General features: G+C 40.4%; 6 protein-coding genes and 2 long non-coding RNA genes across 11 annotated transcripts; 3 read left to right on the top strand and 5 right to left on the bottom strand.

Moving 5' to 3' along the window:
- Positions 1–50: 50 nt before the first annotated feature.
- Positions 51–929, bottom strand: LOC6575501 (AP-2 complex subunit sigma). Its single transcript, XM_002001474.4, has 3 exons — positions 821–929; positions 610–759; positions 51–539 (listed from the first exon to the last, which is right to left on the bottom strand). Exons 1-3 carry the CDS (start codon positions 821–823, stop codon positions 264–266), a joined length of 429 nt encoding a protein of 142 aa, XP_002001510.2. The 5' UTR covers positions 824–929; the 3' UTR covers positions 51–263.
- Positions 930–980: 51 nt separating this feature from the next.
- On the top strand, positions 981–1,974 carry LOC6575500 (isopentenyl-diphosphate Delta-isomerase 1). The gene is made up of 3 exons (XM_015168040.3): positions 981–999; positions 1,067–1,409; positions 1,468–1,974. The coding sequence occupies exons 2-3, from the start codon at positions 1,110–1,112 to the stop codon at positions 1,921–1,923; spliced, it is 756 nt and encodes a 251-aa protein (XP_015023526.1). The 5' UTR covers positions 981–999; positions 1,067–1,109; the 3' UTR covers positions 1,924–1,974.
- Positions 1,975–2,363: 389 nt separating this feature from the next.
- LOC6575499 (3'-5' ssDNA/RNA exonuclease TatD) lies at positions 2,364–5,081 on the bottom strand. The gene is made up of 4 exons (XM_002001472.4): positions 4,619–5,081; positions 3,811–4,159; positions 3,454–3,735; positions 2,364–3,396 (listed from the first exon to the last, which is right to left on the bottom strand). The coding sequence occupies exons 1-4, from the start codon at positions 4,788–4,790 to the stop codon at positions 3,258–3,260; spliced, it is 942 nt and encodes a 313-aa protein (XP_002001508.1). The 5' UTR covers positions 4,791–5,081; the 3' UTR covers positions 2,364–3,257.
- A 62-nt stretch (positions 5,082–5,143) lies between these two features.
- On the bottom strand, positions 5,144–6,194 carry LOC6575498 (farnesol dehydrogenase). The gene is made up of 2 exons (XM_002001471.4): positions 5,496–6,194; positions 5,144–5,439 (listed from the first exon to the last, which is right to left on the bottom strand). Exons 1-2 carry the CDS (start codon positions 6,066–6,068, stop codon positions 5,260–5,262), a joined length of 753 nt encoding a protein of 250 aa, XP_002001507.1. The 5' UTR covers positions 6,069–6,194; the 3' UTR covers positions 5,144–5,259.
- Positions 6,195–8,758: 2,564 nt separating this feature from the next.
- LOC6575496 (neuropeptide SIFamide receptor) lies at positions 8,759–24,587 on the bottom strand. 3 transcript variants are annotated; one of them, XM_002001469.4, is made up of 5 exons: positions 24,520–24,587; positions 21,773–22,950; positions 15,081–15,180; positions 10,464–11,105; positions 8,759–10,387 (listed from the first exon to the last, which is right to left on the bottom strand). In XM_002001469.4, the coding sequence occupies exons 2-5, from the start codon at positions 22,662–22,664 to the stop codon at positions 9,595–9,597; spliced, it is 2,427 nt and encodes an 808-aa protein (XP_002001505.2). In that variant the 5' UTR covers positions 22,665–22,950; positions 24,520–24,587; the 3' UTR covers positions 8,759–9,594. The 3 variants fall into 3 exon arrangements, with proteins under 3 accessions (XP_002001505.2, XP_043863948.1, XP_043863947.1); XM_044008013.1 differs by having other exon boundaries at positions 24,478–24,570; XM_044008012.1 differs by having other exon boundaries at positions 24,482–24,570.
- On the top strand, positions 14,387–15,050 carry LOC6575497 (cuticle protein 63). The gene is made up of 3 exons (XM_002001470.3): positions 14,387–14,497; positions 14,573–14,724; positions 14,801–15,050. The coding sequence occupies exons 1-3, from the start codon at positions 14,486–14,488 to the stop codon at positions 14,940–14,942; spliced, it is 306 nt and encodes a 101-aa protein (XP_002001506.1). The 5' UTR covers positions 14,387–14,485; the 3' UTR covers positions 14,943–15,050.
- LOC122756998 lies at positions 17,081–17,775 on the bottom strand. The gene is made up of 2 exons (XR_006356881.1): positions 17,633–17,775; positions 17,081–17,562 (listed from the first exon to the last, which is right to left on the bottom strand). It is a non-coding gene; the product is annotated as an uncharacterized LOC122756998 (long non-coding RNA).
- On the top strand, positions 17,885–21,779 carry LOC26528089. Of its 2 annotated transcripts, XR_001449622.3 has the most exons (3): positions 17,968–18,360; positions 21,313–21,567; positions 21,648–21,779. It is a non-coding gene; the product is annotated as an uncharacterized LOC26528089 (long non-coding RNA). The 2 variants fall into 2 exon arrangements; XR_004364899.2 differs by lacking the exon at positions 21,648–21,779 and having other exon boundaries at positions 17,885–18,360; positions 21,313–21,646.
- Positions 24,588–25,646: the final 1,059 nt, after the last annotated feature.

Here is a 25,646-nt window from a genome sequence, read left to right as displayed (position 1 = left end):
GTATGTGTTTATGTATATTAATGTATGTATATGTACTCCACTATCAGTAATGCTGATTGGAATATTCTTTAATACTTGCATCTGCATATAATCTCTTATAAATCATTGGACTCTAAACATAAATTTTTTAACATTTGAGAGTTGTTTTGCTTGCATATATAGAACACATGTAGATATATAGTATTACAATATTATAATATATTATGTGAAGATTCGATAAGCGGGCAATGGGGAATGCATCATTTTAGTGCGTGGAAATCTGTCTATTCCAATGAGTTTAATGTTAGCAGCTGTTTGAGCACTTTTGTCTGTGAGGTCTCGCGTATCTCGCCAGCCAAAAACATCTCATCAACGACACTATACACCTTGTAAAAATTAAATACAAGATCCAACTCGCACACATTATGGAAATACTCGTTCAGCACCTCTACAAAGTTATGTATGGCCTCCAGATAGCAGAGATTATTGTCGTTGACGTCCACGCAAATGCAAAAGTAGAGACCCGCATAGCGTCTATACACAATTTTGAAATTACGAAACTGCAAAAGATGCACAGTACGTTAGTCAGTAGAATTGTAGGTGTATCAATTAAAAATATATTGCTATTACCTCTACAAAGTTAGTGTGCTTAGCATCTCGAACTGTGACCACAGCGTGCACCTCTTCGATCAATTTTTGTTTTTCGTCGTCATCAAAGTTCATATACCACTTGGCCAGGCGAGTTTTGCCTGCACGATTTTGTATGAGTATAAATCGGATCTGCGCACATATTAGACGACTGAATATTCATACTCAGATTGATTATAAATATTAAGCTTACCATTTTGGAGTATGTGTATAGGTAATTACTTAAGTAACTACACTGCTATTTACAATTTTCAGCTATGGACGCAGCGAATATATGATTATGAGTAAATGTGTATCACTGTTGCCAGGGCTGCAGCAGCTGCCGAACAGCTGTTGAACGTGACCAGTGCTGTCTAACATAAGCATATACACGTCAGTTGGCAACACCAATGATTTAATACCATTACGACGTTTTCACTTTTTATACATATTTGTTTAGGGCCGAACTTGAAGCTAGTCATTAACACCTCAATTACCAAATAATGTTGACGTCGCGCTTTAACCTTTGGTCACGTACTCAGTTGCTGCGTAAATGCAGCACCATATCATTGAGTCAACAGAAGCATGCGAATATCGAAATACATGATCCTCTCCAGGCGCACGCCTTAAAGGAGCAATGTATCCTAGTGGACGAGCAAGACAAACCCATCGGTGCTGCTACCAAGGCCGACTGCCATCGTGTGCACCCTGGAACAGGCGATGTTAAGCTGCACCGCGCTTTCAGTGTGTTTCTATTTAACTCCAAAGGCGAGATGCTCGTACAAAGGCGCTCCGTGCACAAGGTAAGGATTTCGAAATCTAGATTAAATCTCATTAATATTAATGACCTGCCCATTTCAGATTACATTCCCAGACACATATACAAATGCTTGTTGTAGCCATCCATTATATGACATTGAGCAAGAGAGACAAGAATCGAATGCTCTGGGCATACGTTTGGCGGCACAACGACGCTTGAACTACGAGTTGGGCATACCCACGAATCAGATTGAACCAGATAATTTTAACTACTTAACGCGCATTCACTATGCAAACACGGGGGACGGCGTCTGGGGCGAGCATGAGATTGATTATATACTTTTCCTTCAAAAGGATGTAACTTTGAAGCCCAATGCCAACGAGGTTAGTGAGGTGCGCTACCTAAAACGAGAAGAGATCGACGAGGCGATAGCCAAGTTCAGTGCCCCATTGACACCTTGGTTCGCCTTGATACTGCGTCATCGGCTTAAACAATGGTGGGATAATTTGCATAGACTGAAGCAGTTTGAAGACTTGAAAAACATTCAACGCTTTTAAAAGCAAAAATATTGCTACAATCAAACCAAAAATATATTTGTTGGAACCTCAGTTTTGTTATACCCTACTGAATGAGGATATTATAGCTATAGCATGAAATGTGTGGCGCATGAGAGATACCTCCACAGGCATAGTCAAATTATATCTATACATCTATCTGTTTCTTTGCAAACAGCTGAAATCATAAACATAAGTCGAACCGATCGAATTGTATTAATTATTAACATTGGAAAGCCTGGTATTTCAAAATATGTGAAATATAAATTCTCATCAAAATCGAATTGCTACATTAAATAGCTGCCGTAGAAAATAGAAAGTATGTTTTTATATAACATAGAAAGGCAAGTTTTTTATATATATAATATATATATACGTACTGAAATATATTGCATGAAAGGGTATTCTATTGTCAACATACACAAAAAACTGCTGTTTTGTAATTCATTTAAATTCGCTTTGTTTTTATTCAAATGGAAAATAGTGTGTGTGTGTGAGTGAGCGAAGAAGGAGCATAAAGTGATTTTCATGCACCTCTATTAGTTGATCAGTTCAGAGTACAACGTATATAGAGCATCACATATATGTTTGTTGATAAATGTATGTAAGTTTAACAAAATATAGTTTGTTTATATATATATATATATATTGTGTAGGTATACTCATAGCACTAACTAAATGTGAATATTATATAAATATTTAGCTCATAAAATGATCACATCACGTTTACCATAATAATCATCATCATCATCTTCACAACGAACAACAAAATAAATATTTACAAAAGTATTATAAAACTAAATGAAACACCTACAAGGTTGGTATACAAAACAGGAACCCTAAATAAATAATATATCTTAAGAATATAGACAAAATATTGTATGAAAAAACACAATGAAAATAACTAAGAGCTGCAGCATTTTAACAGTCACGAAGCGCACGCTTCGTATGGTGTGAAACAGAGGAGAACAGGTGCAAATTGAGTTTGCGTATCAGACAATACCTCTGCTTCACTTGGCACCACCTTGGCACCGAATTCGGTTGTAAACAAAGTCATTGCTTACCAAACAACTTAAAGTTACAAAATTTTCACGTAAACAAAAATTCGCAGCTATAATATAAAATATAAAGGAGGGAGAGTTATGAAGTATTTCTTGCAAGTCGCATGCGAATGCGTCGTAGTTATGTGAGTTTGAGTGTGGAGTTCGCTTGCGTATGTATGTGTTCTCAGGGTTTAGCACATCCTGAATTCGTTTAGAGTTTAAGGCACATGGTGTGAGTCTTTCGTGTGAATCTCAGGCTCGATAAATTATGTATATATTAAGCTTGCACCATTCTTAGGACAAGCCAAAGAGCTTTAAGGCATTAAAGGCAGTGGCCAAGGCGACCTCGTCCGGTGTTTTCTTCATAAAAGCAGCTATCATTTCCACAATTGCTGGCAAGCTGCAGGGCTCGTTGCGTTGAAAGGTGCAATATCTAAAATGTATACATAAATATAAGTTTAATTTAATTTCTTTTTAAAAAGAGTCCCACCTGTGTAAATACAACAACGAGCGTTCTGTAATGCCACTCTTTACATGCTGAGGTAGCTTTGACGCTCGAGTATTGGGATACATAAATGGAGCATCGGTTTCCACCAGCAGCCTGTCCAATGGCAACGTTCCATTATCGAGCAAGCGACGGACACCTGTATCAGATTTATCCTTGCACAAGTACCCAGTTAAGCTGATATAGAATCTGCGATCTAGATACTTGAGTGCCTCCTCAGCGGTGCCCATGAAGCCTCTGATGATAACTGGCGGTAGATTCTCGAATCTGCAATGAGCAACAATGAGTATCAACACATATTATAATATATATATTATTATAATAGATATTTGATCATCATACTTGTCGAGTATTTCGAGTACATCATGCTGAGCCGATCGCTCGTGTATCAGCAGAGGTTTCTTTAGATGAATTGCCAAGTGCAGTTGCTTGGCAAATATCTGTTTTTGCACATCTGGCTCGGAGAAATCGCGCTGATAGTCCAAGCCACATGGACCAATCGCCACGCACTCCTGCGCCTGTGCAATATGCTCAAAGTCGAACCATGTGGACGGCTCCTCCACAATCGACTTTGAGTCGTGCGGATGTATGCCAGCAGTCGAATAGATAATGTCGGGGTAAATACGCGATAGACGCAACGCTTCCTTACTCGATTTGACCGAAGTGCCGTGTACCATTAGCTTCTGAACACCTGCAATATATAATGTAAATATTATACATATGTACATATATGGTTATGCATGAATGATCCATATTTACACATATTTATAGTTATACATAAAACATATAGTTAAATAATTCTGCATCACGTATATAAAATCTAATAATGCAAATGAATTATAAAATATGCAGATATGAAATCAAAAGATAAGTATGCCTGCACCTTCGGTTATTATTTGATTTAAACAGCGGTTAGTAGGCGGAGCTTTCACTGTACTGGGTGCACTCGCATACGAACATTCTCAAATACATAGGCATTCACGCAAACGTATACATGCACGCACACGCAATAATCATTCACACATGTTGCACGCTTATCGCCTGTCATCCGATTGACCTTCTTCAATGCGTATGTGTGCGCTCTCGATGACCATTTGCCGCACCCAATCATGTCTTATTATTTAAGTTGTCACAATTTTAATAAACAAACCTGCGTCTCTGGCTCTTTGAACAACAGAATCCAGATCACGGCTATACTTCTTGTTGGTCAAATTTGCGCCTACATCGATGACAATAAGGTTCTCAAAGCAATGCTTCATGCTGTCCTCGATGTCTAGTTGCTCTTCTGCCACTGGCGCTACTTGTTGTTGTTGGCGTTCCATAATATATGTATGTATGTAGATAGTAGTGTTCGCACGAAAATAGCAATGACGTAGACAGACAGACGGACAGACAATCAGAGAAGATGTTTTGCCTTTGTGTAATTTAATTAGCTTTCGTTAGCACAGGGCAACCAATGCGGGTATGAGTACCCCAGCGAAAAATTCTCTCTTTTATTGCAATATATAATAAACAGTGACCAATTAAACAATTAACTAATGAAACTTTGCAAATTAATACAAAATAAAAACAATTCCCGACACGAACTACGACTGCTGGCAGATGATATCGATGATAGTAATGCAATCGACTACGAATTTTTAACGATTGCTTTAGATGTGTGCACATATCGATATATCTGTATAGATATTTAAAAATTTTATATAAACATTCGGTATTTTTTTAACGTTTTGGTACAAAGAAACTTTTCAAATAATTAAAAGCATCGGAATAACATATATAAATATCGGCTTAGAATTGTTCTCCCATGGGCTTGATAATTAGCTCATGGATCTGCACATTGGGTGGCGTCTGAATACAGTAGCTGACAGCATCGGCCACATTCTCGGGAAGTAACATGGGCATTTTGGCCACCACCTCGGGAGAGTTTGAGTCAAAGATTTCAGTATCGACAACACCAGGACTTATGCTCTGCAGGAAAAAATTTAGGTCACATTGTATTTCCAAATAATCAGTACAGTACTCACCGTAATCTTAGTCATGGTGCCTTTGTTTTGAAATTCCTGGCGAAGCACTTCGGTGAGTGCAGTGATAGCATGTTTAGATGGTGCATACATGTTTAAGCTAAAGCCTGGAGCTTTCGGTACTTCATGACCAGCTATACTATTGATGATAATCACGTGCCCATCGTTTATTTTGCGACGGATCATGGAGTTGAAGGCCTGTCGTGTGCACCAACTAACGCCCAATACATTTGTATTTAATGTATCTCGCAGATCTTCCCCATTGCCCTCGTCTGTGATGCATACACGACGTATAATGCCTGCGTTATTCACCAACACATCCGCACCTCCCAGGACTTCGTCTATCCAGGCAAAGGAGTCGATTACCTGTTGCTCCACCCTCACGTCACACTGGTGGCCATAAAAACGAGCTGACTGCTCAGTGGGTAGGTCTGCCTTCAGCTGTTGAAGTTTATCTAAACGACGTGCCAAGCCCACAACAACCATGCCCTTTGCCACGAGATCCTTGGAACATGCAGCACCAATACCCGAACTGGCGCCGGTAACAACAGCGACACGATTTATCCAGCGGTTCATTTTTCATTGAATCAAATTCGGATATCCAAATATAACCAACTTACAGCACACTGATAGCAATTATATATTTTTACAAAAATAAACGCTTGCCTAAAGCCGATAACGATAGTACTACTTAAAGTCTCCAAGAATTTTAAACAGCTGCTCATACACTTGCAGAAAAACAACAATAAACAATATATCACTTTATCATTTTGATTTTTGTTTTAATATATTAATATATATTACATTTATTTCTGCTAATATACGTGAATCTTTGGTGTTGTAGTTTATATACGTAAACATATATATTGATATTAATATATATATATATATATATATATATATATATATATATATATATATATATATATATATATATATATATATATATGAATTTATACCATTGATGTTAATACATGTGAATATATGGTTATTGTATAGCTTGATAACATATCGATTCTTGTTTTATTTGTTTGTATATATTTTTGTCATACAATAATATTAAACAAAATCTAACGGGAATTTATGTCATTGACCCCTTTTCTTTCTTCTCATATATTAATTTATTGTAATTTTAAAACATAAAGTTCATTTATAACTGTTGATGCATATAACTTATATATCAATACAGATTTTAGGGCTGTATATAACTATTATGAAAAAATAAAAAAATCAATGTGTGGATCTCATTTATGATTAAGCGCTGGAGTACACCATGCAACGAACCTTTTCCAATTCGATTCGTAATTTTTTGATAACTTTTAAAAAAGAAGTCAAATTTGTTTAATTTTTTGAGTGGAATGGGTATTTGTTTTCTATCAGTTTATTTTGTTTGTTTTTTTTTTTTTTTTTTTTTTTAGATTGTTTTCGTCTACTATTAATTGAAATCAATTTTTATGATCAACTTTTAATAGCTGTTTAAACAGTTATAAAGATTTTTTCTTAATTAAATAATAAAATAAAATGAAAAAATAATATAAATTTAATAAAATTTATATCAGTTTAATATATATATATTTAATGAATACTTGAAAACTAATAGATTTAATAATATAAGACACAAATGATCCCCAACCAGTTGCATAGTGTAATCGTAATAATAATAATAACGACATTTTTTTATATAATTTATATATATAATATATATAAAATATATTATTGTTATGGATATTTATTTATGCATTTGTTGCTGCATTTTAGGCGCTGGGGAAATATTTTATCTTATCTGTTATGCTCGTTCACGAAGTGCCTGTATTTTATATTGGTTTAAGATTTGGTATATATGCAAGTATGCACATATATGTATGTATGTATATCCTCGCTTGATGGCATTTCAGGGTTTCTTTTTATCCATAGCATTTAAACGGGCTGGCTTCATGAAGTTTTGCATTTATAGTTGTAGTATCTTGGGCATACTGAAACTTGAAGCTGTATGCTTATTGTTTAAACTAAATGCTTGATTGAAATAGATTTTGTCAAAAGCGTGCCACGGGAACAGCGCTATATGTTTACTCTTTAACTTGTTAAGAATATATATTTATAATATATATATATATTGTAGTATATACTTTTCATATATTTCTCTTCTGTATATGTATAAATGTTTTGTTTACAGTTATTACTTGACATTTATAAAATTTTGGCTAACAATAAAATTGCATAGTTTTCGTTATGTAAATGTATGTATCAATATATATATTTTAATATATAGATATATATGTATGTTTGTAGCTCCATAGTTATATTGTATAGCTTATTAGTTAGTCATTGTTTAAAATTGTTTTAGTGATCGTATTCGTTATCGGATTGGTGTTTAGAACTCAACGAACTATATTTCGATATTCGATATTCGATTATTGTATTTGTGTGTGATACGTTTAGTGCGAATTCTCGTTCGGACAGCTTTAGTTACCGTTATCGACCTATATTTGATATTTAGAGCTTAGCGAGTTTTGTTTCGATATTTGATATTCGATTATTGTTTTTATTTGTGATACGCTAAGTGCGAATTTCCGTTCAGACAGCATCTACCGACTGCCTCCCCTCTACTTGACTTAAGTATGTAAGTATACTTATCTAAACCGAATAAAATTCAAATTAAATAGTAGCATATTATTATTATATGTATGTATATCAACTGCTACGTAAACATTTCCAATGGTCGACTTTGTGCGCTTTCCACTGCCTACCCCCCTATCTTTGATCTCAATTCTATTCACGTTCTGTTTCTGTGTAAAACTCTAATAAAATGGATTATTGTTGTTTGGTAGATGCATCTGTATGTGTACATATATGTGTTTCTATATATGTGTGTCTGTGTGTGCGTGTGTGTATTGCATATATATTGCTTATTCCAAAATCAATACAAATATATATATTTCATATATATAGATGCATGTAAATATATAAATTGTAAGAATTGTTCATACAAAAATTTAGTAGGTACGTTACTTTAGACCTCGGTGTTTCTCAAATTTGTTTATTTGTTCATTGATACTTGGACACTTGCCTGTTTGTTTGTTTTATTTTTCACTCTTCACTTTTCGTAGAAAATATGTTTACCCAAATAAACGTTTCAGTAGGACTCCCCCAACGACTGCTAGTAAAAAATTGCCAACCCCCCAACACTCAAGTACATTTTGGTGTCTTGGTTCTTAAGCCAAGCAGCATTTCGATATAAATAGCAAAGATGACGAGTATAAACAATCTTAAAAACTGCGTGCCCTTATACTCTATGGCATATTCAAGAGTAGTTTTTGATGCACATATACATATATTATATTATATATGTTCTATTGTACTGATGTGAGTGTGTTTGTGTATATAGAACTATTGGAACACGTATAAAACATCTAAAAACTATTTTAGTTTAGGTGCATTGCGAATAACTCTCTCGCTTCCTCCTTTTCTATCTTTTGCACTTTCTCTTTGGTATGTTTGCCTGACTAAGGGAGCCCGCCCGGTTGTGTAGTATACCCTTGCAGAGGGTCATATCATGTGTCTCTTATCATCTGTATACATATTTATATAAACAGAACTGTCTTAGGAACAATTGCTCGCTAAAAGATTTCTACTTGATTCTCTGATTTGCAGATCGCGTGAGTACATTGTATTTATATTACATCCGATGAAAACAATCTTTTGATAGTGAATTCTTTTGCCATTTTGCTATAATAATGATAAACCATTTCTGCATTTAAGTGGTTACATATCTCTTCATTTCTGCAAGGGTATTCAAACTTTGTCTAATCTAAAATATCTGCGCTTTCTCAGCTTATTTACGATATATTTATGTTTAGCTATCCCCGCTCATTCTGTTAACGAATTGGTCCAACTCATGCCCTTGGCCTCAGTTCACGGCTTCGACTTCTATCACAGTCCCTCTTCCTGCTCCCTCGCTCACTATCCGTTCCATCGACTGCTTCGCCATCTACTCTCCGCTTTCTAATTTTTAGTGTTGATAGCTTATAAAATATATATTTATGAGTATGTGTAGGTGTGAGTTATGTGTGAGTGGGTATGTAGTTGTTTATTTCGCTGTTTTCTACTCATAGAGCTCCACGTTACGTCGGGGCGAGCAGGTGCTATAGCTAAGCTGCGAGTCGGTCTTCTTGAGTATGGAGACATGATGTGTGGGTGCATCTCCCGATCGATTGGTCATAAGCGAGTCCTGCTTATGGAGCAGGCCACGTCGCTGGTCGGCGAACGAGATAACCGAGTCTTGTTTGACCAACTGATGGCGGCGCGGCTCTGGTCGTTGGTCCACAAAGCTAATCACCGAATCCTGTTTGACGAATTTCTGTCGCTTATCCAGCAGGGATGATGACGCCGCTGTGCCAGCGAGGCCACCGATTCCACCAATGCCTCCGATACCGCCGATGCCAGTGATGCCACCTATGCCACATCGACGGGAATCAACGGAAATTGTGTCCTGTTGAGTCAGTGTGGAGTCCACTGAACGTTCCTGAGCGCGACGCGCCTCCATGTACGAAACAATTGAGTCCTGCTTGGAGAGCGAGACCTTGCTACCATTGCTGTCCTGCTGGCAGAGTAGACGCCGATTACCGGAGGCATCGCTACAGGAGCTCTCCTGCTTGATGAGAAACTGGCGAGAGCCATGCGAGTCCTGCTTGAGCAGCATCTGCTGTGACAAATTGCTGTCCTGCTTCATCATCAGGTTATGGCGGCGCAGCGAGTTGTGCTCATAAATGTAGGACACGGCATTGGTCTTCCTCAAGCCCGGACTGCTGGGACTCTTGCGTGAGCCATGTGGATGGTAATGCGAGGACTTGCGAGTGCTCGTAGTGGACGAGGCTATGGCCACATTGTCATAGTATCTAAGTGTGAGGAAAAGAGAAGGAAAGAATGTGAGTGCACTGTTGCGATCTAGGTGAATCCCACTTATGAACCCACCTGAGTCTTCCGCAGCAGCTGCGAGACTTGATGATCGCCGCAAAACCCCTTCGATACTTTTTGTTCACGGAGTAGAGTATGGGATTTATGCAGCTGTTGGAGGATCCTAGCCATTGAGCAAGTGGCATTACCTTCTTCAGTATCTCGAACTCCTCCTGCGATATATCCGAGCCGAATTTGATACGCGCGAAAATCACGTAGAGAGGCAGCCAGGATAACACAAACAATATGACGACGGCCACCAACATTTTGATGACCTTCACCTTGCTCTTCTGCTGCATGCGGTCCAGCTGAGCGTCCTTGGAAAGTTCGCCAGGTATGCTGCGCGTGGAGACCTTGATCCAAATGAGCACATAGCACAATGTTATCAAGGACATAGGTAGCAGATAGCAGGCCACTAAGTTGGCCAGCAGAAAATACAAATTGCCATCGGTGCCCGGTGGCCACACCTCTTGGCATAAATACTGCGGCTGCGTATAGCTGGAGACGAGTGCATCCGAGAAGACCTCCTCGGCAGGCACTAGATCGAAGAACAGCAGCCACGGTATGGTGGTTACCAATGCGATGCCCCAAATGCCGATTATCATGATGCGTGCTCGTCGCTTTGTCATCTGCTTCAATGGCCACCAGATGGCAATGAACCTGCAAGAAAGAATTTTTTAACAGCTGCTACTGTGACGCCCACTCCATCCCCAACGCCATTGCAATGCCGTTGCTATGCCATTCCCCCTCAAATCGGCACCTCGTCAAGGCTAATGGCAATCGGGATGACGATGACGACATGCAAATATCTTAGCCTGATTAATTCGCACACGCAGGATGCCTTGACTGAGACCAGAAACTGCGCATCCTTAAGCCTTTTTCTGCTGACTGCTCGACTTTCCAATCTCGACGGCTCCGACTATTGAACTCCCGTCGCAACACGTGCGCCCCCCTCGCTCAGCTGGAGCTCCCCCATTTTTTACTTGGCCTGCCATAATCAAGCGTAATTTGAATAAGAGCAGCAGTTACTACAGCGGGGTGCGGAGCGGCAGCAGGGGCACCTAGGAGAGTGAGGTGGGTCAGGTCTCATTTTTGGCAGTTTTCATTCGGCTTACTGCTAACCACTTATTATGGCATCCTATTCAATAGACCAGCCACAAGACCGCACTCGTTGCAGTCGGCGCCATTCACAAAATAGAGAGTGCTTGACTGCAAGATATCTAGATGTGCACTGGCTCCAAGTCTATATATGTCTATACTATAACCAATATACCCTTTGTATGCCCTAGTATATATGCCAAATACTTATATCGATGATGGTAGATATTTTGAGATAAATATGAAGTGAGGCAATACTTTCATTTCATTTATATTGTATTTCTTATACTGACTTGTAACTTTGTAGTCCTCCTCTTATGTTTCAAAAACTATTTCTAAATATTAATACACATCGATATAATGGGCATTTTTTTCTGTTCCATACACTTGTTCCATTTCACTTGCAGAAAACAGTATACCCTTTTCGAAACATTCGCAATGGGTTCAGGGTATAATAATTATGGGGCTAGCCACGACTCCAGCCACAATTGCTCAGCCTCTACCAATCTCTCCAGCCATCCTCTACCTCTGTCCCTTGCCCCGTGCTCTAGCACCCATTGTACGTTTTTTGGCCACTTTGTTGTCGTCTGGGCGGGCAAGCGTTTTGCTGATAACGAACACAACGGTAATTCCATTAGGACCCAGCCACAACTTTTCAAAGCCAATATCAAATTGTCATAATGTTTATTTATAGACCCAACTATATATATATATATGTATATGTATATATATAAAGGGAGCTAGATATATATTTAGGTATAGCGATTGCATTAACATAATTTGTCTGCGGGATTTGGTTGCCAGTCTAATTAAGTTTCACGTGCTGGCCAAACATGGGGTCTCCTGACCGATCTGTGACCGGGATAACCGATTATATTCTGAGTTATGGCTAAACGGAAGACGACATTTCTCGTGCTCCCAGGCTGCCGCGACTGAACAAAAGTTTTCACAAAATTATGCGCACAGCAAGTTATTTCCATAAATAAAGAACAAATTTAATAATTGGCACACACATTGGCATACACTCACACACATACATACACACATACACACACACAATCACAGCTCAAAGTTTTGTACTTTTATGACTTTTTCCCCTAGTGACAAGAATCTTGAAAGTTATAACAAGAGGTTACCCGACTACAGCTACCCTGTAGCTTAGTGATTACCTTCTTCATTCCAATCTCTCTCTCTCTCTCTCGCTCTCTCTCTCTCTTTCTCTCCATATGAATTCAAATTGCATCCAGATTGAAAACAAAAACTGTGTATAATATCGTTAATGACCGCTTTCTTTACATACTTGATTCTCACTGGTAATATCAGTGTACCCATTTCCCATTACCAGCTAAAGGGTATTAGCGCAAAAGTAGACAAGACAGATGAATGAGAAATACTTTTTCTGCTGCTCACATTTTAGGGTAACTCGCATGAAAATTCCGGCAAACACAAAAGCCGCACAGTCATTGGCATAAAACTCGAACCCACAGACGCACACACGTTGGCTTATCCATGTGATAATATTTATGTTATGAGCGGATGGGAGCCTGAGAGGCTGAGGATACATATCTATAAAACTAAGAGCCCTAATTAAATAGCATTGGCTAAGCAAGTGATAAGCAAAGATGTGCGTACGCTTGCGTCCAGGACATTGCGTGCTGATTTAAGTTTCATGTTACAGATAATAAATCTTAAATTTCGAATCGTTTTACGAGCGCTCGTAAAATACAAAGAAATACAAAACAACTCAGAACGAGATTGACATGAAGCATGGGCTTGCGCTGCAATACGTGCGGGCAACCAAACGATCAAATGATATAGTGTCCTGCTGTTCTTCTTCTGCTCCTCTCGCTCTTAATAATGACAACAGCAGCAGACGCCGCCTCTGCTGCTGTGCCTGAGGCAGCTGTCGCTGAGAAATTGATATAAATGAAAGCTGCACATAAATGCGGCGCCTCTGTCTTTATCCTGCTGTAGTGCCCCACAGCTCAGCTGCTGTCCTGCTATGCTGTTATCCAGTGGCACGGGCAGTGCCACACGTCAAAACGTTGTCAAAGCGTTTTACTGCCACTTGATAAATCAACTGGCCACAGCATATCTGACTTTATGCGCATAGATTTGAGCTGTCAAGATATCTGTTGTATCTTTTTTATACGCAACACTCCTTGAGTTGCGGTGCTAGCGAAGCTTAGGGGCACCAATGGACAGTATGGGATGCATTGATAATTGAATGACAGCCCAGTTTGATTTATTCCTCCATAACTTTCATTAAAATCTATAGCTATCGATTATGTTAGCAAAAATTGACAAGTTGCATAGTAAGGCTGAGTAACTTAAGCCCTTTTCCTTAGACACCATGGAATGATAAGTTAGAAAGCTGATACGAATTATAAAATGGACAAACAAAACTCAATATAGGGAAATGCTGATTCAAAAACAATGTAAAGCTGAGTCCCTTGAGTGAAGATTCAACTGTTCTCAAAATCTAGGTTAATTTTGTCCTAAGCTGACCACAGGGTATGTACTAGGTGACCTTTTGCAGACCAAGTTTGCTTTAGTGCAGCAGGAAACACAAGGCGAACATTTGACGGAGAGAACGTGTCGAATGCAGCCCAAGGCAAACGCGACAAAATTCAGCAAACATTCTACATAGATAAAAAAAAATGTTTGATTAATGCCAAATACGGACAAGGCGAGCACTGAACTTGATCTTGAGACAGCCTCCGACTCAGACTCCGAGTTAGTCTCAACCTCCGACTCTGGCTGTGACCAGTTTTCCTAGCCGGCTTGCATTGAGCTTGAGTCGGCGTTCACTTTTGCAATTGCAGTCAGTTCTCTCTGGATGCTATAAAAGCAGCACTCGAGTCTCCGATTGACAACAGTTGCAACTCATTTGCTCAGCTTAACAAATCCACCTGAAACACAACAACAAAGTCACATTCAAAATGTTCAAAGTTGTGAGTATATTGAAGTGGAGCTGTGTCTGATGGTGGAGCTGATTCATTAGCTAACAGCGTATCTCTCTTTTGCAGCTGTTCGTGCTCGTCGCTTGCGCCGCTGTCCAGGCCTATGCCCATCCGGGAGTAGTCGCCGTGGCTCCGGTGGTGCACACACCAGTGGTGGCTGCGGCTCCCGCAGTGGTGCACTCACCAATCATTCATCACGGCGCCCACTCGGTGCACTCGTAAGTAATCAGATAGTAAGCACTTGACTTGAATATTACATTAATCTTTTAAAACGCCCACACACTTATCCAACAGCCACGTTGTGCATCATCCCGCCCCTGTGAGGGTGGTGCATCCAGTCGTCGCCAAGCCTGTGGTCGCTGTGCATGCCGTGAAGCCCATTGTGCCCCTAGTGCCAGTGCATCATGCTGCTCCCGCTGTTGTGGTGCATCATTAGAGAGCCTACCCGATTTCCGATACCCGCTCCTAACCCCTAACCCATACCGACCCATCTCCCAGCACATTCCAATACCACAATAAAGGTTCATAGCCACGTAAATTTAAAGAGTTGTCATTTCTTTGTTGGCTCACTTACCTGTCTAGCGACACGGCAATTAAGCTGTAAACCGAAGCCGCGACCGAGACACCCTGTATGTAGGGCACAAACTTACACATCAGCCAGCCCAGCATCCAAGCTGCAAGAGAAAATATAAATAGTTAGAGAAGGGGCGTTTTTCATTGAGCCTCAACTTTGCAATAGCAGGTAACTTGATTATAGCCAACTGCTGAATACGCGCTTACGAACTGAGAGCACGAGGAAATAATTTTTTACGAGCGAACACCTTTTGAATTGAGCAAAATATTGTTCAAAGCGAATATACTCGGCTTAACATCCAGGGCCTGCATCAAAATTATGCTGAGTAACTTTCGGTCATGTCTGCGTCTGTACTCCTGTTGTTGTCCTAGTCGCGGTCGTGGTGGCCGTGGTCATAGTCGGAGTCCTGTTTGCGGTCCTGGTTAGCGTTCAATGCATTATGTTCATGTTTTTGTTTTTCTTTCTAGTCGGTCGTCCACGTCGCCGACATCGTTGTTTGCTGACTGAGATTTATGTTCTGCATATCATTCATAATTTGGTGACAAGTCTCAGATTGCCAAGAAGCCAGCATGAGGCGTTGTTTGCCAACGATGCCAAAAGCACGCAGCAAGCAGCCCTCAGCTGCTGGCCAAGTTAATTTGTATTCCCTTTATTCTATTTGATGAAAGATGGAAGACATGATTCGCACTGTCTATAAATACGCACACATATACATTGACAGTTAAAGAAAATACACTCGGAAAAGAATAGAAAAGATGAGCAGTTCACTTAAATTGGGGATTTCAAATTTTAAATATTTAACAAAACATTTTATAAATTATTAATCAAAAATCTGGATATAGATTAAAACAATCATTTATTGATGAATGAGTTTATTTCAAACCGTAAGACTACCAAATATATCTCTTTCCACTTTCTTTGACGCTCCATTTCACTCACTCAGTCTCACTCATTGTCTCTTCTTCTCTCCACTATCTATTCAAATGAAAAGTTGTCCAAAGCCAATCAATACTTTACACTAGACTCTTTCTTTCAGTGTATAGTGGCTCTGCCTTTGGCTGTTGAGTTATGACTTGAGATGCCAACAGCAAATAACTTAGTCAGACACAAAAGGCTCTAAAATACACACGCACACACGGAGGATTGAAGGAGTAGAGGGGTGGCGAAGGGCGAAGGGCGAAGGGCGTGGCAAGGAATGTGCCCTGTGGCACATGTCATCAAGGTTGATGACAGTGCCAAACGTACTTGCGGCATGACATATCGAATGGCAATTAAAAGGTGCTAATAACCACAAGAACAACCGCATCATTAACTCCGTGCGGGAGTTCAATGCACCAGCCTCAGCCCCACCGCTGACCCCTCTCTGAACCCAGCCACCCACACAGTCAGGGGTCAGAGGCAAGCTGCGCAAATATATGCTCATATGTGGCTTCTGTCTAATTTCCTGTCTCGTCCGCCTGTCTTATCTCGTTTCGGTATATTATGCATACGCGCCGTGCACCGGCGAGTCGGGCCAATAATAAAGCGCAAAATTTAATGTGATTTGGCACATAAAAATATAAATATTATTATTATTTCTGTGCGCTTTGTGTGCGCTTTGACCAAGTCAACACACTCCAGACGACCACTCAAAAGACATGAGCACAGTTGGACAGTTGACAGCTCTGGACAGCAACTTAAATAGATTTTGGTTACTTTTCTCAACTCTGATACCCTGTAATCCATGCAACAAGGCGTTTCATGATAATTCTATGTATATGTTATGTTTCTGTTTTCTACCTACATTTAAGTCAATTACTGAGCTGGCTTGCTTTTGCTCGAAGACTATTCGAATTGTAGACATCAAATTATTTATGATGGATCCTATACAGTATTATAATGGATCAATATACACTTTTGATGAAGGTATCTGCAAGTCGAGCACTTTCACTTCTATCCTACTCGATTCTATTTTTGCAGCTTCAAGTGCAACAGTCTGTGATATATTCAAGTTATATCCGTTGCTTTTAATATTTAGCTATTTATTTTGGCGCTGGCCTTCGGTTTGATATATCGCTTACACAAAAGTTTGTCTTCGTTCAAAACTTTGCCTCGAAGTTTCAATGTGAACGCAATCAAATTGAGCCCAGTCCGAATTGGTGAGCTCTTCTTCCTCTTACTCTCCGATTGGCAGCATATGCTGCTCGAACTCTGCTTGAAGTTTGTATTTATAGGCACTAAGCGGATGGCCGCAGAAAATATTGATGGACTGCAGCTGATAATTCCAATCGATATTTACAGCTTATCACCACGACCTTCGCTCCTGGATGGATGCACTCTGACCCGCAGGCAAATGTCAAACAGCTAAACACAAGCCAAGCCCCTAGGATTGCTGTTTGCAATACCCTTTCGCTAAGGATATACAAATTTTGACAGGCATTGTGTAACATGGTGGATTCTTAATTGAAAGTGCTAAGTTCTGGGACGCATCACCTTAAATACCCTACATAAAAGTGTTTATGGTGAGTATATATTATTCATATTCGTATTCGTTCGTATTCGTTCAACTTAACAGATGTTTAGGCAGTCATGAGGGTATTCCATGCTTCGTCATTTCATAGGTTTTGTCTCCATTTCTGAGCCATGTCAGCGCAAAAGTTAGCGCGAACTTATATCGTAGGCCACGCTAATGGGATTTGGTTTTGCATTGCTGGTAACGCTTCGCTAATTTTTGGTTTGAGTTCTGGGGATCCGTTCTGGGGCCATAAAGTTAATAAAATAATCGGGTGGAACAAATCCGACAATGTGGCTCGTCAAGATTTTGCTTCGATTAAGATGGGCGTGAAATATCCATGGATGGGCGCATAACACTTCAAGAAAATGCGTTATTGTTATGTTTATCGCTGCTGTTGCTGCTGCTGCTGCTGCTGCGTCACGTCCTGCGGTGACTGCTGTCACTTGGTCCTAAATTGAATTGAAGGGCCGCAGGACTCAGGCCAGCAACTAGCACCAATCGAATGCTGTGCCACGGAAGGCACGTAGCATCTAAATTAAAATACAATTGGAAAGTGAAGAAAAATTACTTCATCATAAAGAGCAGCCGCATCGGCATCAGCAGCAATAGCAATAGCATTCCAACAGTGCTCTTTAGCCGCGTTTCGCATACGCGCCGTGAGCCAAGAATATCGCAAATCAGTCGTCGCTATTTAATGAAGTAACCAGCAAACATGACTTTAAAATACGTGACTTGATTCCATCCACGCGACGTGCGAATCGTACAGTCAGCGAACGCTTTATATATGTATGTATCAAATTTAAAATCACTTAATTGAACACATCGTAGGATACCAAAAATATTCTATTTCCATGATTTCAAAATGTGTCGGAAAGCGGATTTAACATTTGCACTATTTGTTGCTAAAAACATTCTTGCATCAGAACCAAGTAGTACAATGATTTATGCTTAACCAATCGTTGTTTCAAAGAGCGATATCATTTATTTGAAATTATTATTTATTTAAAATTAATGTTAATATTTAATTCAATATTGTTAAGGTCTGCCACGGCGTGGGGCAAAACGCATTTTCTATTCCTACATATACTCGAAAATTACAGGTCCTCTTTGGGTATGTTCCCGATAGGCGAAAGCCTATTGTTGATAACAATCCCTTTTTTAGTGAAGGAGAGCCCTACGTATAGTAGTATTGTTGATTAAAATCCTTACTAAATCATATAGGCTCTTAATATATAATTAACTGAAATCGTTTCATTGATAAGTCTTAATCTCAGATTAGACATTAGCTTGACTAAGGACTCTTCTTTTGTGGAAACTCTCGCAAATTCAATGCAATTTGTAAACCACTCACGTAATGATAAGAATTTGGCATTGCTAATGTCTAAAGGAGTCACACAATTGCCACATAGAATCCAATTAGAAAGTGCGCTAAGGACATGCTGGTGTAACGCCTCGTCTCAAGGTAGCATCGCTCGGCAAATCAATTCAATTCGCATTTTATTGGTTTTTCGAAACACACATAAATAAAGGCTCAGCTCAGCCCAGCCCAGGTAAACCACATACACACACACTCACACACACACAAACACACACTCATAACAGCGAGCGAGTTTAACCCTGAAGAGGAAAATATTTAGGTCAATTCATCCAGCCAGCCGCACAGCGAAAAGGTCCTTGAATGCAAAACAACCTTCCATTGCAGTGCTGAGGTGTGCTTAGGTAATGATAGCTCCAAAGCGTAAGAGACCCCCTTGAAGCCTCTTCTGCCCAGAGTCGTGTGCACACACACATAAATACAAATGTATTTAGGCGATAAGAAGTAAATAAACATCATTCCTGTTGACCAAATTCGGTATTGAAAGTGGAAATGGACGCTCTCTTAGCTAAACGTCCTTTCGGCCATTTGCTTTAACGTGCCGCAACTTTTCACAAGTCAAAATGCCAAGCAGCCAGCATTCAATATGTGCCCAAGGGCTGTCGCAATTTATTTATTGTTGTTGCTAGTTGGGCCTATTGCAGTGGCAGCTGCGTTTGTCACTGGGTCTGGGTCTGAGTCCGTGCCTGCCCCCAAGCCCAAGTTAATACACACACACACACAGAGAGACGTTCTTACACACACAAGCAAATGCGGAGTGACCCACTAAGAGCTGGGCAGCCCGCAGCACCCTGCGCCTATGTTGAATTTGTGAAATTAGGTCAGTTCTGTGTCGATGATCCTTCAGGCCACCCCAAACGGCAGCCAGCACGAGAACGAGAACGAGAGCGAGAGAATGGGAGAGTGGGAGAGTGGGACAGTGGGTGCCAGAGAGACAGCGCGAGTGCGCACTAATACACAATGCACCACACAGACACACACACACTCACAGCCCATTCAGTTTTTCAATCGTCTCTTGCCTTTCGTTTCGTTTACTATACCAACTCATCCCCTCTCTCACACTCACTGCCGCGCTCTCTTCTTTTCACTCCCTACCTCCCTCTCTGTCTCTAGCCACCTTTGTGCATGCATGTCTTCGGGTCGAGCAACATTTTCTAAGGCGGGCGCATTTAATTGGCAAACGTTGGCGCCAGCTGCGAGGCTCTAAATGCGCTCAGGTGAATATATGTTGGGGTAGCTACTACTTATACCACAACAACCATACAGGTGGAGTAAAGAAGGGGCTACTGGTGTGAGGTGAGGGGCGCGGGAGTCGTGCCCTGACATGTCAGGCATTGCTATCACTGTTTGATTTCTGAAGGATTTTGATCATTTTTTCATGTCGGCGCCGATTTGCATGCAATTTCTCAGCTGCAAAAGCTTTGCGACAATCCATTTACCCAGTTGCTATTTGACAGTTCACACACGGACACTTAGAGTCTCCACAGACACACACATAGAGCATGCAGGTGATGTCAATTTATTAAAACTAAGCCCTCATAATCACGCGTAACCTCGTTTATTGGGGCCAAATATAGAAAAGAACATAAATATATAAACATATATTCTATAAATATTCCCCGATGAAATTGGCTCATTTACGTAATTATGTTATTGATTTTAGTGGAGCATAATTATTATTTTTCAACAATAAGTTGATAAGTTCATTAAAACTACAGAACCAAGATTCAAGTTAAGCAAAGAAATATTTACATATACATATATTCGACTGCACTAAAATTATAAAACCTAAATAAATGAACATACAAGAAACATAATGAACATAAAAACAAGAACATAAATTAAACACAATGAAGGAATCAACTAAAATTTTTATTGTATAGATCACGAATGAATATAATAAAATACTATTATTATATTTTGTTTAAAAAAGATTAAAAAAAGTAAATTTTAATTAATTAATATAAGTATGATAATACATTTCCCATAGACTTTTGCAAATCTCATATTTCAGTTTCGACCTCCGAAGCATAGCCTTGTAGCCGACTTTCGCCCTCAACCAAATTACTATCAAAGTAAATGAAAAGGCAACCATGTTCGTTTGCTGTATTTGACATGCAACATGGCAGAAGTTTTCAGTTAGATAAGAGAGAATCGGATACGGTTAGATGAACTCATTATAGTCGGACGTACTTCGTTTCCTATATGTACTCGCAAGGCTATAAAAGCTGATGATAATTGCATAACAGTGTACCCTCCGAGGATGGATGGATAGATGGGGTTGGGGCAGCATGTTGGCTAAGAACCCATAAAACATGATGATAATGCACGATAATATTTCAGTTTCATTTACTTCATTTCAGCAGATGTATTTTGCTGGCATTAGCATTAAGAAGAAAGCATTAGGCTTGATGCTCCTTCTCGACAAATTGCGCATACGTCACGTGTCGCTGGCGTGGGGCCTAATCCAAGTGCCGATTAATTGCTAAACATAAATCCAGTTAATATGCGTGGCTCGCAAAAGTACCGAATAAAGGAAGCGAAACAAAAGCAAATGAAAGAAACTGAAAAAAACAACCGAGACGTGCTAATGAGTACCAACTGAATCTCCGCGTTAGGTATATATGTATATAGTTATGTATATAGTATCAGTGTAAACAATTCCATCAATCAATAAGAGATACGATATTTTCAACAGATCTGTAATTTTTGTAATCAATCAAACTGTCATCAATCACTCTGGCAATCAGACCAATCGAACAATCGGAAAATGGAGAGACATGAATATAAATATGGTGCTATTCAATCCGAATGTCTACTTACGCACAAAGATGTTGCCGATGAGCGTGGCGGGCAGGCAGAACACAATGACTAGGATGTCGGCAATTGCCAAGTTGACAATGAAGTAGTTGGTGACCGTGCGCATACGAGGAGCTCGCAGGACGACGGCGATGACAAAGCTATTGCCGATGAGTCCCACGACGAAGACCACGATGTAGGCCACACAGTAGACAATCGACATGGCCAGCGAGTGGCGATAGAGCGGATCGAAGCCAAAGTCCACACTTCCGTCCAGTTGCTCCCAGCGCAGAATGCTGTCGTTATAGGACTTGGTGGCAGCAGCGGCTGTGATCAGGCTAGTCGTAGCCGGCGACATATTCAGCAGGCTGGCATAGTAGGTGGATGAGGTTGCATCGTGGACCAGTGCCAAATGGGAAGTGCTTGTTGCAGCCGTTGCTGATGTTGCTGCTGCAGCCGCTGCCGCTGTTGCTGTTGTTGTTGTTGCCGCAATGCTCGAGATTAGGGAGCTGGCAGCGGGCGCCACTGTGGCCGTTGCCGTTGTTAAGATGGTGCCCAAAAGAGTGTCCGTAATGGAGCCGTTAGTCAATTTAATAGCACTCGATGTGCTCGACAAGTTGGCAGCAAGACCAATATTGTCGCTGCTGTTGTTGGAGTTGCTGCTGTTGCTGGCATCCTCATTGAAATTCAAGAGATTTTGCAAATCCAAGAAATTATGCGTGAAATTATTAGCGCTGGCATTCGAGAGTAATTCATTCTGCCAGTACCTAACCGCCTCTGGCGTGGGCGTGGCATCTCTGCTGTCAGTTATTGCTGCCGTTGTTGTTGCTGCTGCCATTGCTGCCGCTGCTGTTGCCGTTGTCGTCGGCGTGTCGCCAGCTATGTGGCTTCTGTGCTTGCGTTTGCGAATTGCCATCCTCCAGCTAAGTCTGGCTCAGATTAATGTCAGATATAAGCTATGTTCCTTAACTATTCCTGTTCTAGTATATGTTGCTGTTGTGTATCTGTTGCTGTGTTGTTTTTCTTTTTATAAAAAGTCTATAAAATTGGCGTCACTTGGCATGTTGTGCTCACAAAAAATATATGTATTTATATGTATATACGTATTATAAATGTTTCGCTCTTCGAGTTTGAGTTGGGGTTTGAGTTCGAGTTCGAGTTGTAGTTGGGTTCTTGCTTTGGATATGTAGATATTTTCGAGGCTGAAGCAAATTATACAACATTCAATTAAATTCAAGCACATAGAAAGGATACTCTGTTAAAGCCTTAGAACAGGGTATTATCATTTGTATATAGGATAAATGTTTCCGAACGACAAGAACCGCTCAGTGGATAATGACTTTCGGACTTTTAAATGGGGCCTACTATAACTATGGCATAAGTAAATCTAAAATATTTAATTTCTTATCAATTCAACACAAAATTTTAGGTCGCAATATTTGGTTTTGTTTTGCCCTCACTCGTAGTACGAACTTGTAAAAGATATCAATTGATTTATTAGTCATGTGTCCTTATGTATTCACAGTAATACGAAAAATGTAAATCACGAAATTTCTGATAAAATTCGAATGAAAATAGTTCGCACTCAAAGCCGTTTGCTGAGTAACTTTTAGCTGTTTATTCTCTACAAAAGCACTTTTAATTTGTGGGTTCATTGTTGTTGTTGTTGCTGCAGTTGTTTTCGCCCCCCAAGGTTGATGTGCAGTTTTTTGTGCAAAATATTTGTAACTGCATACTAAAGCTGCGATTGCACCTATAAAATGAGTTGTTGTTGCGTTTGTTAATGTTCTTGTTGTTCTTGTTGTTGTTGCTGCTGTGGTTGGGTATTGGGTTATTCGGGTTGTTCGTCAGCTGACGTTGCCTTGAGTTGGCATTACGAGTGCCCCAAGGACTTGTGTGCATATTTTAGATAAGGCCAAATGCTGGGTGCCCTGGACTCAGTGCATCTCGCAAGGTACCTTCAGTGCGCCCCCACCCCTTCCCCCAAAATGTGGGCGTAACATAGGCTGCAGGCTGGTGGAGGCGGTGGCGGACGCGCAGACGGAGGCTGAAGCTCAGGGACAGGGACATGGCCACAGCACGCACACATGCGCTGCCAACTGTTATTAACTAATTGAATTGTGATTATTCTTGTTGCACTTTGACCTCAAACGAGGCGTGCCAAATGTGTTTAGCAGCAGAAGACTGAAATGGACTAATGGCCAAAAAATAATAGAAGTGCCAAAAGCACGAAACACATTGATGAAGTGCCAAGAAAGAAAAAAATAGATAGAAATATCAAATAAATAAATACCGAAATTGTATTCCGATCATTTTTACGCTTCATTTTTTTCTATTTTTTTTTTTTTTTTTTTTTTGTGTTTTAACTTTTGCGTGGGGTGTGCCAACAGGCGGACAATAGACCCATTAACGGAATGCCAATACGCTCAGCGTAAAAGTACTTCACATTAAAGTGCGCTTATGCGCCGTGTGCGTATGTGTGCGAGGAGGTCCTTAGAGTCCTGAAAGTCCTTGCACCAGCGACAAAGACAGCACTAACAATAACAACAAGCTGTTGACAAATCGTTTGCAAGCGAAGACCAACTAATTAAGACGCAGGCTGCATTCGGGTTAAAGTTTAACTGCAACACTTTACAACTCTAGCAAGCAATGAACACACACTGGCACACACATAAATTGGCATACACAGACTCCCACACACACCGCTACACCCAAACAAACACACTCACTCACACACACTCGCGTATTCGTTTCCGTGTTGAGCGCTCGACCTTTTTCAAATTTGTTGGTTCGTGGCAATGCGAGTCGCGCGAGCTGCTCACGGCTTGGTGTCTGGTTGGGCACTGCTGCAAGTGCTGCACGGCCAGCTCGCTTTTGTGGCAAACAGAGTTCTATATGCCAAACACACACACATACAGAGAGACATGCTAACAGAGCCGAAGTGGAAAAACGACTGAATGTAGGTCCCTGTTGTCAAACCGCGCCCGCCGTCAGCTGCCAGCAACGTGTGTAAACGCTCAAATGCGAGTGGGTGTGTGTGTGTGTGAGAGTGGGTGTGCGCGTGTGTGTGTGGGCGACTTGTTGTCCTTGTCGCCTTTATACACTCAAAAAGTGACAAGTACACAGATGCCCGAATATCCTCGGAGCTACAATATATGAAATAATAATAATATTATTTATGGCATTTTGAATATTATCATTGATGAATTGAGTTTCAGAGTTGAGGGATAGATACTGTGTATAGGATATCTAATACATGAGGCATATAGAATAGTATAACAGCAACCGACAGCGGACGGGTATAATAGTTAAGTTGTTCAAATGATTTGCTGAGCGCATTTCAGACTATGAGAAAAACATCTCGAACTTAAATTTTTCTCAGTGTATAAATTGGAAATGGCCCTCAAATGCATTGACAGAGTTATGCTACAGCAGTTGTTGTTTTTCTCTAGCTTTCGCAATTCGCAGGCTCGGAAAACATACAAGTTTGTAGGCTCAAAAATTGAAGGACTACATTTGGCAATAACCAAGGCTAAACGATTCCAAAATGTCAGGGAACGCGCGTGAGAGACCCTGAGCATAGCTCAGATGGCACAACAAAACACTTTACTTAACCAGGCTCTGTGCGAGGCTCATAATAAAGCTTGCTGTTGTTGCGGCCTATTCCTTGGTAAATATGTCTATTATGCCATTTGAATGTTTTCCCTCTTTGTATATGCGAGGATGTGGTTATGTGTGTGTATGTTGGGCTGTGTGTATGGGGAAGTCGGTATGGGTGTGGGTGTGGGAGTATATCTGTGCATGTGCATGGGTTTGGGTGTGTGTTTGTCTATTTCTATCCAAATTGTTGCACTGCCGCAGGAAGCAAAACACAAGCAACAAGCCTCGAAGTCTGGCT

The sequence above is a fragment of the Drosophila mojavensis genome, unplaced genomic scaffold (genome assembly GCF_018153725.1).
Source record: "Drosophila mojavensis isolate 15081-1352.22 unplaced genomic scaffold, ASM1815372v1 contig_231, whole genome shotgun sequence".
Classification (NCBI taxonomy): Eukaryota; Metazoa; Arthropoda; class Insecta; order Diptera; family Drosophilidae; genus Drosophila; species Drosophila mojavensis.
The sequence above is the reverse complement of the archived record's forward strand: the minus strand, read 5'-3'. Positions and strand labels throughout refer to the sequence as shown.

Bases quoted from the DNA above. Each gene is read 5' to 3' on its own strand.
- LOC6575501 (XM_002001474.4), bottom strand. The intron at 540-609 runs GTAATAGCAATA...CATCTTTTGCAG, and splicing joins AGCACACTAACTTTGTAGAG to TTTCGTAATTTCAAAATTGT.
- LOC6575500 (XM_015168040.3), top strand. From the start codon at position 1,110: ATGTTGACGTCGCGCTTTAACCTTTGGTCACGTACTCAGTTGCTGCGT. The intron at 1,410-1,467 runs GTAAGGATTTCG...TGCCCATTTCAG, and splicing joins AAAGGCGCTCCGTGCACAAG to ATTACATTCCCAGACACATA.
- LOC6575499 (XM_002001472.4), bottom strand. From the start codon at position 4,790: ATGGAACGCCAACAACAACAAGTAGCGCCAGTGGCAGAAGAGCAACTA. The intron at 4,160-4,618 runs GTTTGTTTATTA...TATATATTGCAG, and splicing joins TCAAAGAGCCAGAGACGCAG to GTGTTCAGAAGCTAATGGTA. The intron at 3,397-3,453 runs GTGGGACTCTTT...TATACATTTTAG, and splicing joins TCGTTGTTGTATTTACACAG to ATATTGCACCTTTCAACGCA.
- LOC6575498 (XM_002001471.4), bottom strand. From the start codon at position 6,068: ATGAACCGCTGGATAAATCGTGTCGCTGTTGTTACCGGCGCCAGTTCG. The intron at 5,440-5,495 runs GTGAGTACTGTA...TTTTTCCTGCAG, and splicing joins GCACCATGACTAAGATTACG to AGCATAAGTCCTGGTGTTGT.
- LOC6575497 (XM_002001470.3), top strand. The intron at 14,725-14,800 runs GTAAGTAATCAG...CTTATCCAACAG, and splicing joins GGCGCCCACTCGGTGCACTC to CCACGTTGTGCATCATCCCG.
- LOC6575496 (XM_002001469.4), bottom strand. From the start codon at position 22,664: ATGGCAATTCGCAAACGCAAGCACAGAAGCCACATAGCTGGCGACACG. The intron at 15,181-21,772 runs GTAAGTAGACAT...TTTCTCTTGCAG, and splicing joins CATCGGCAACATCTTTGTGC to CTTGGATGCTGGGCTGGCTG. The intron at 10,388-10,463 runs GTGGGTTCATAA...CCTCACACTTAG, and splicing joins AGCTGCTGCGGAAGACTCAG to ATACTATGACAATGTGGCCA.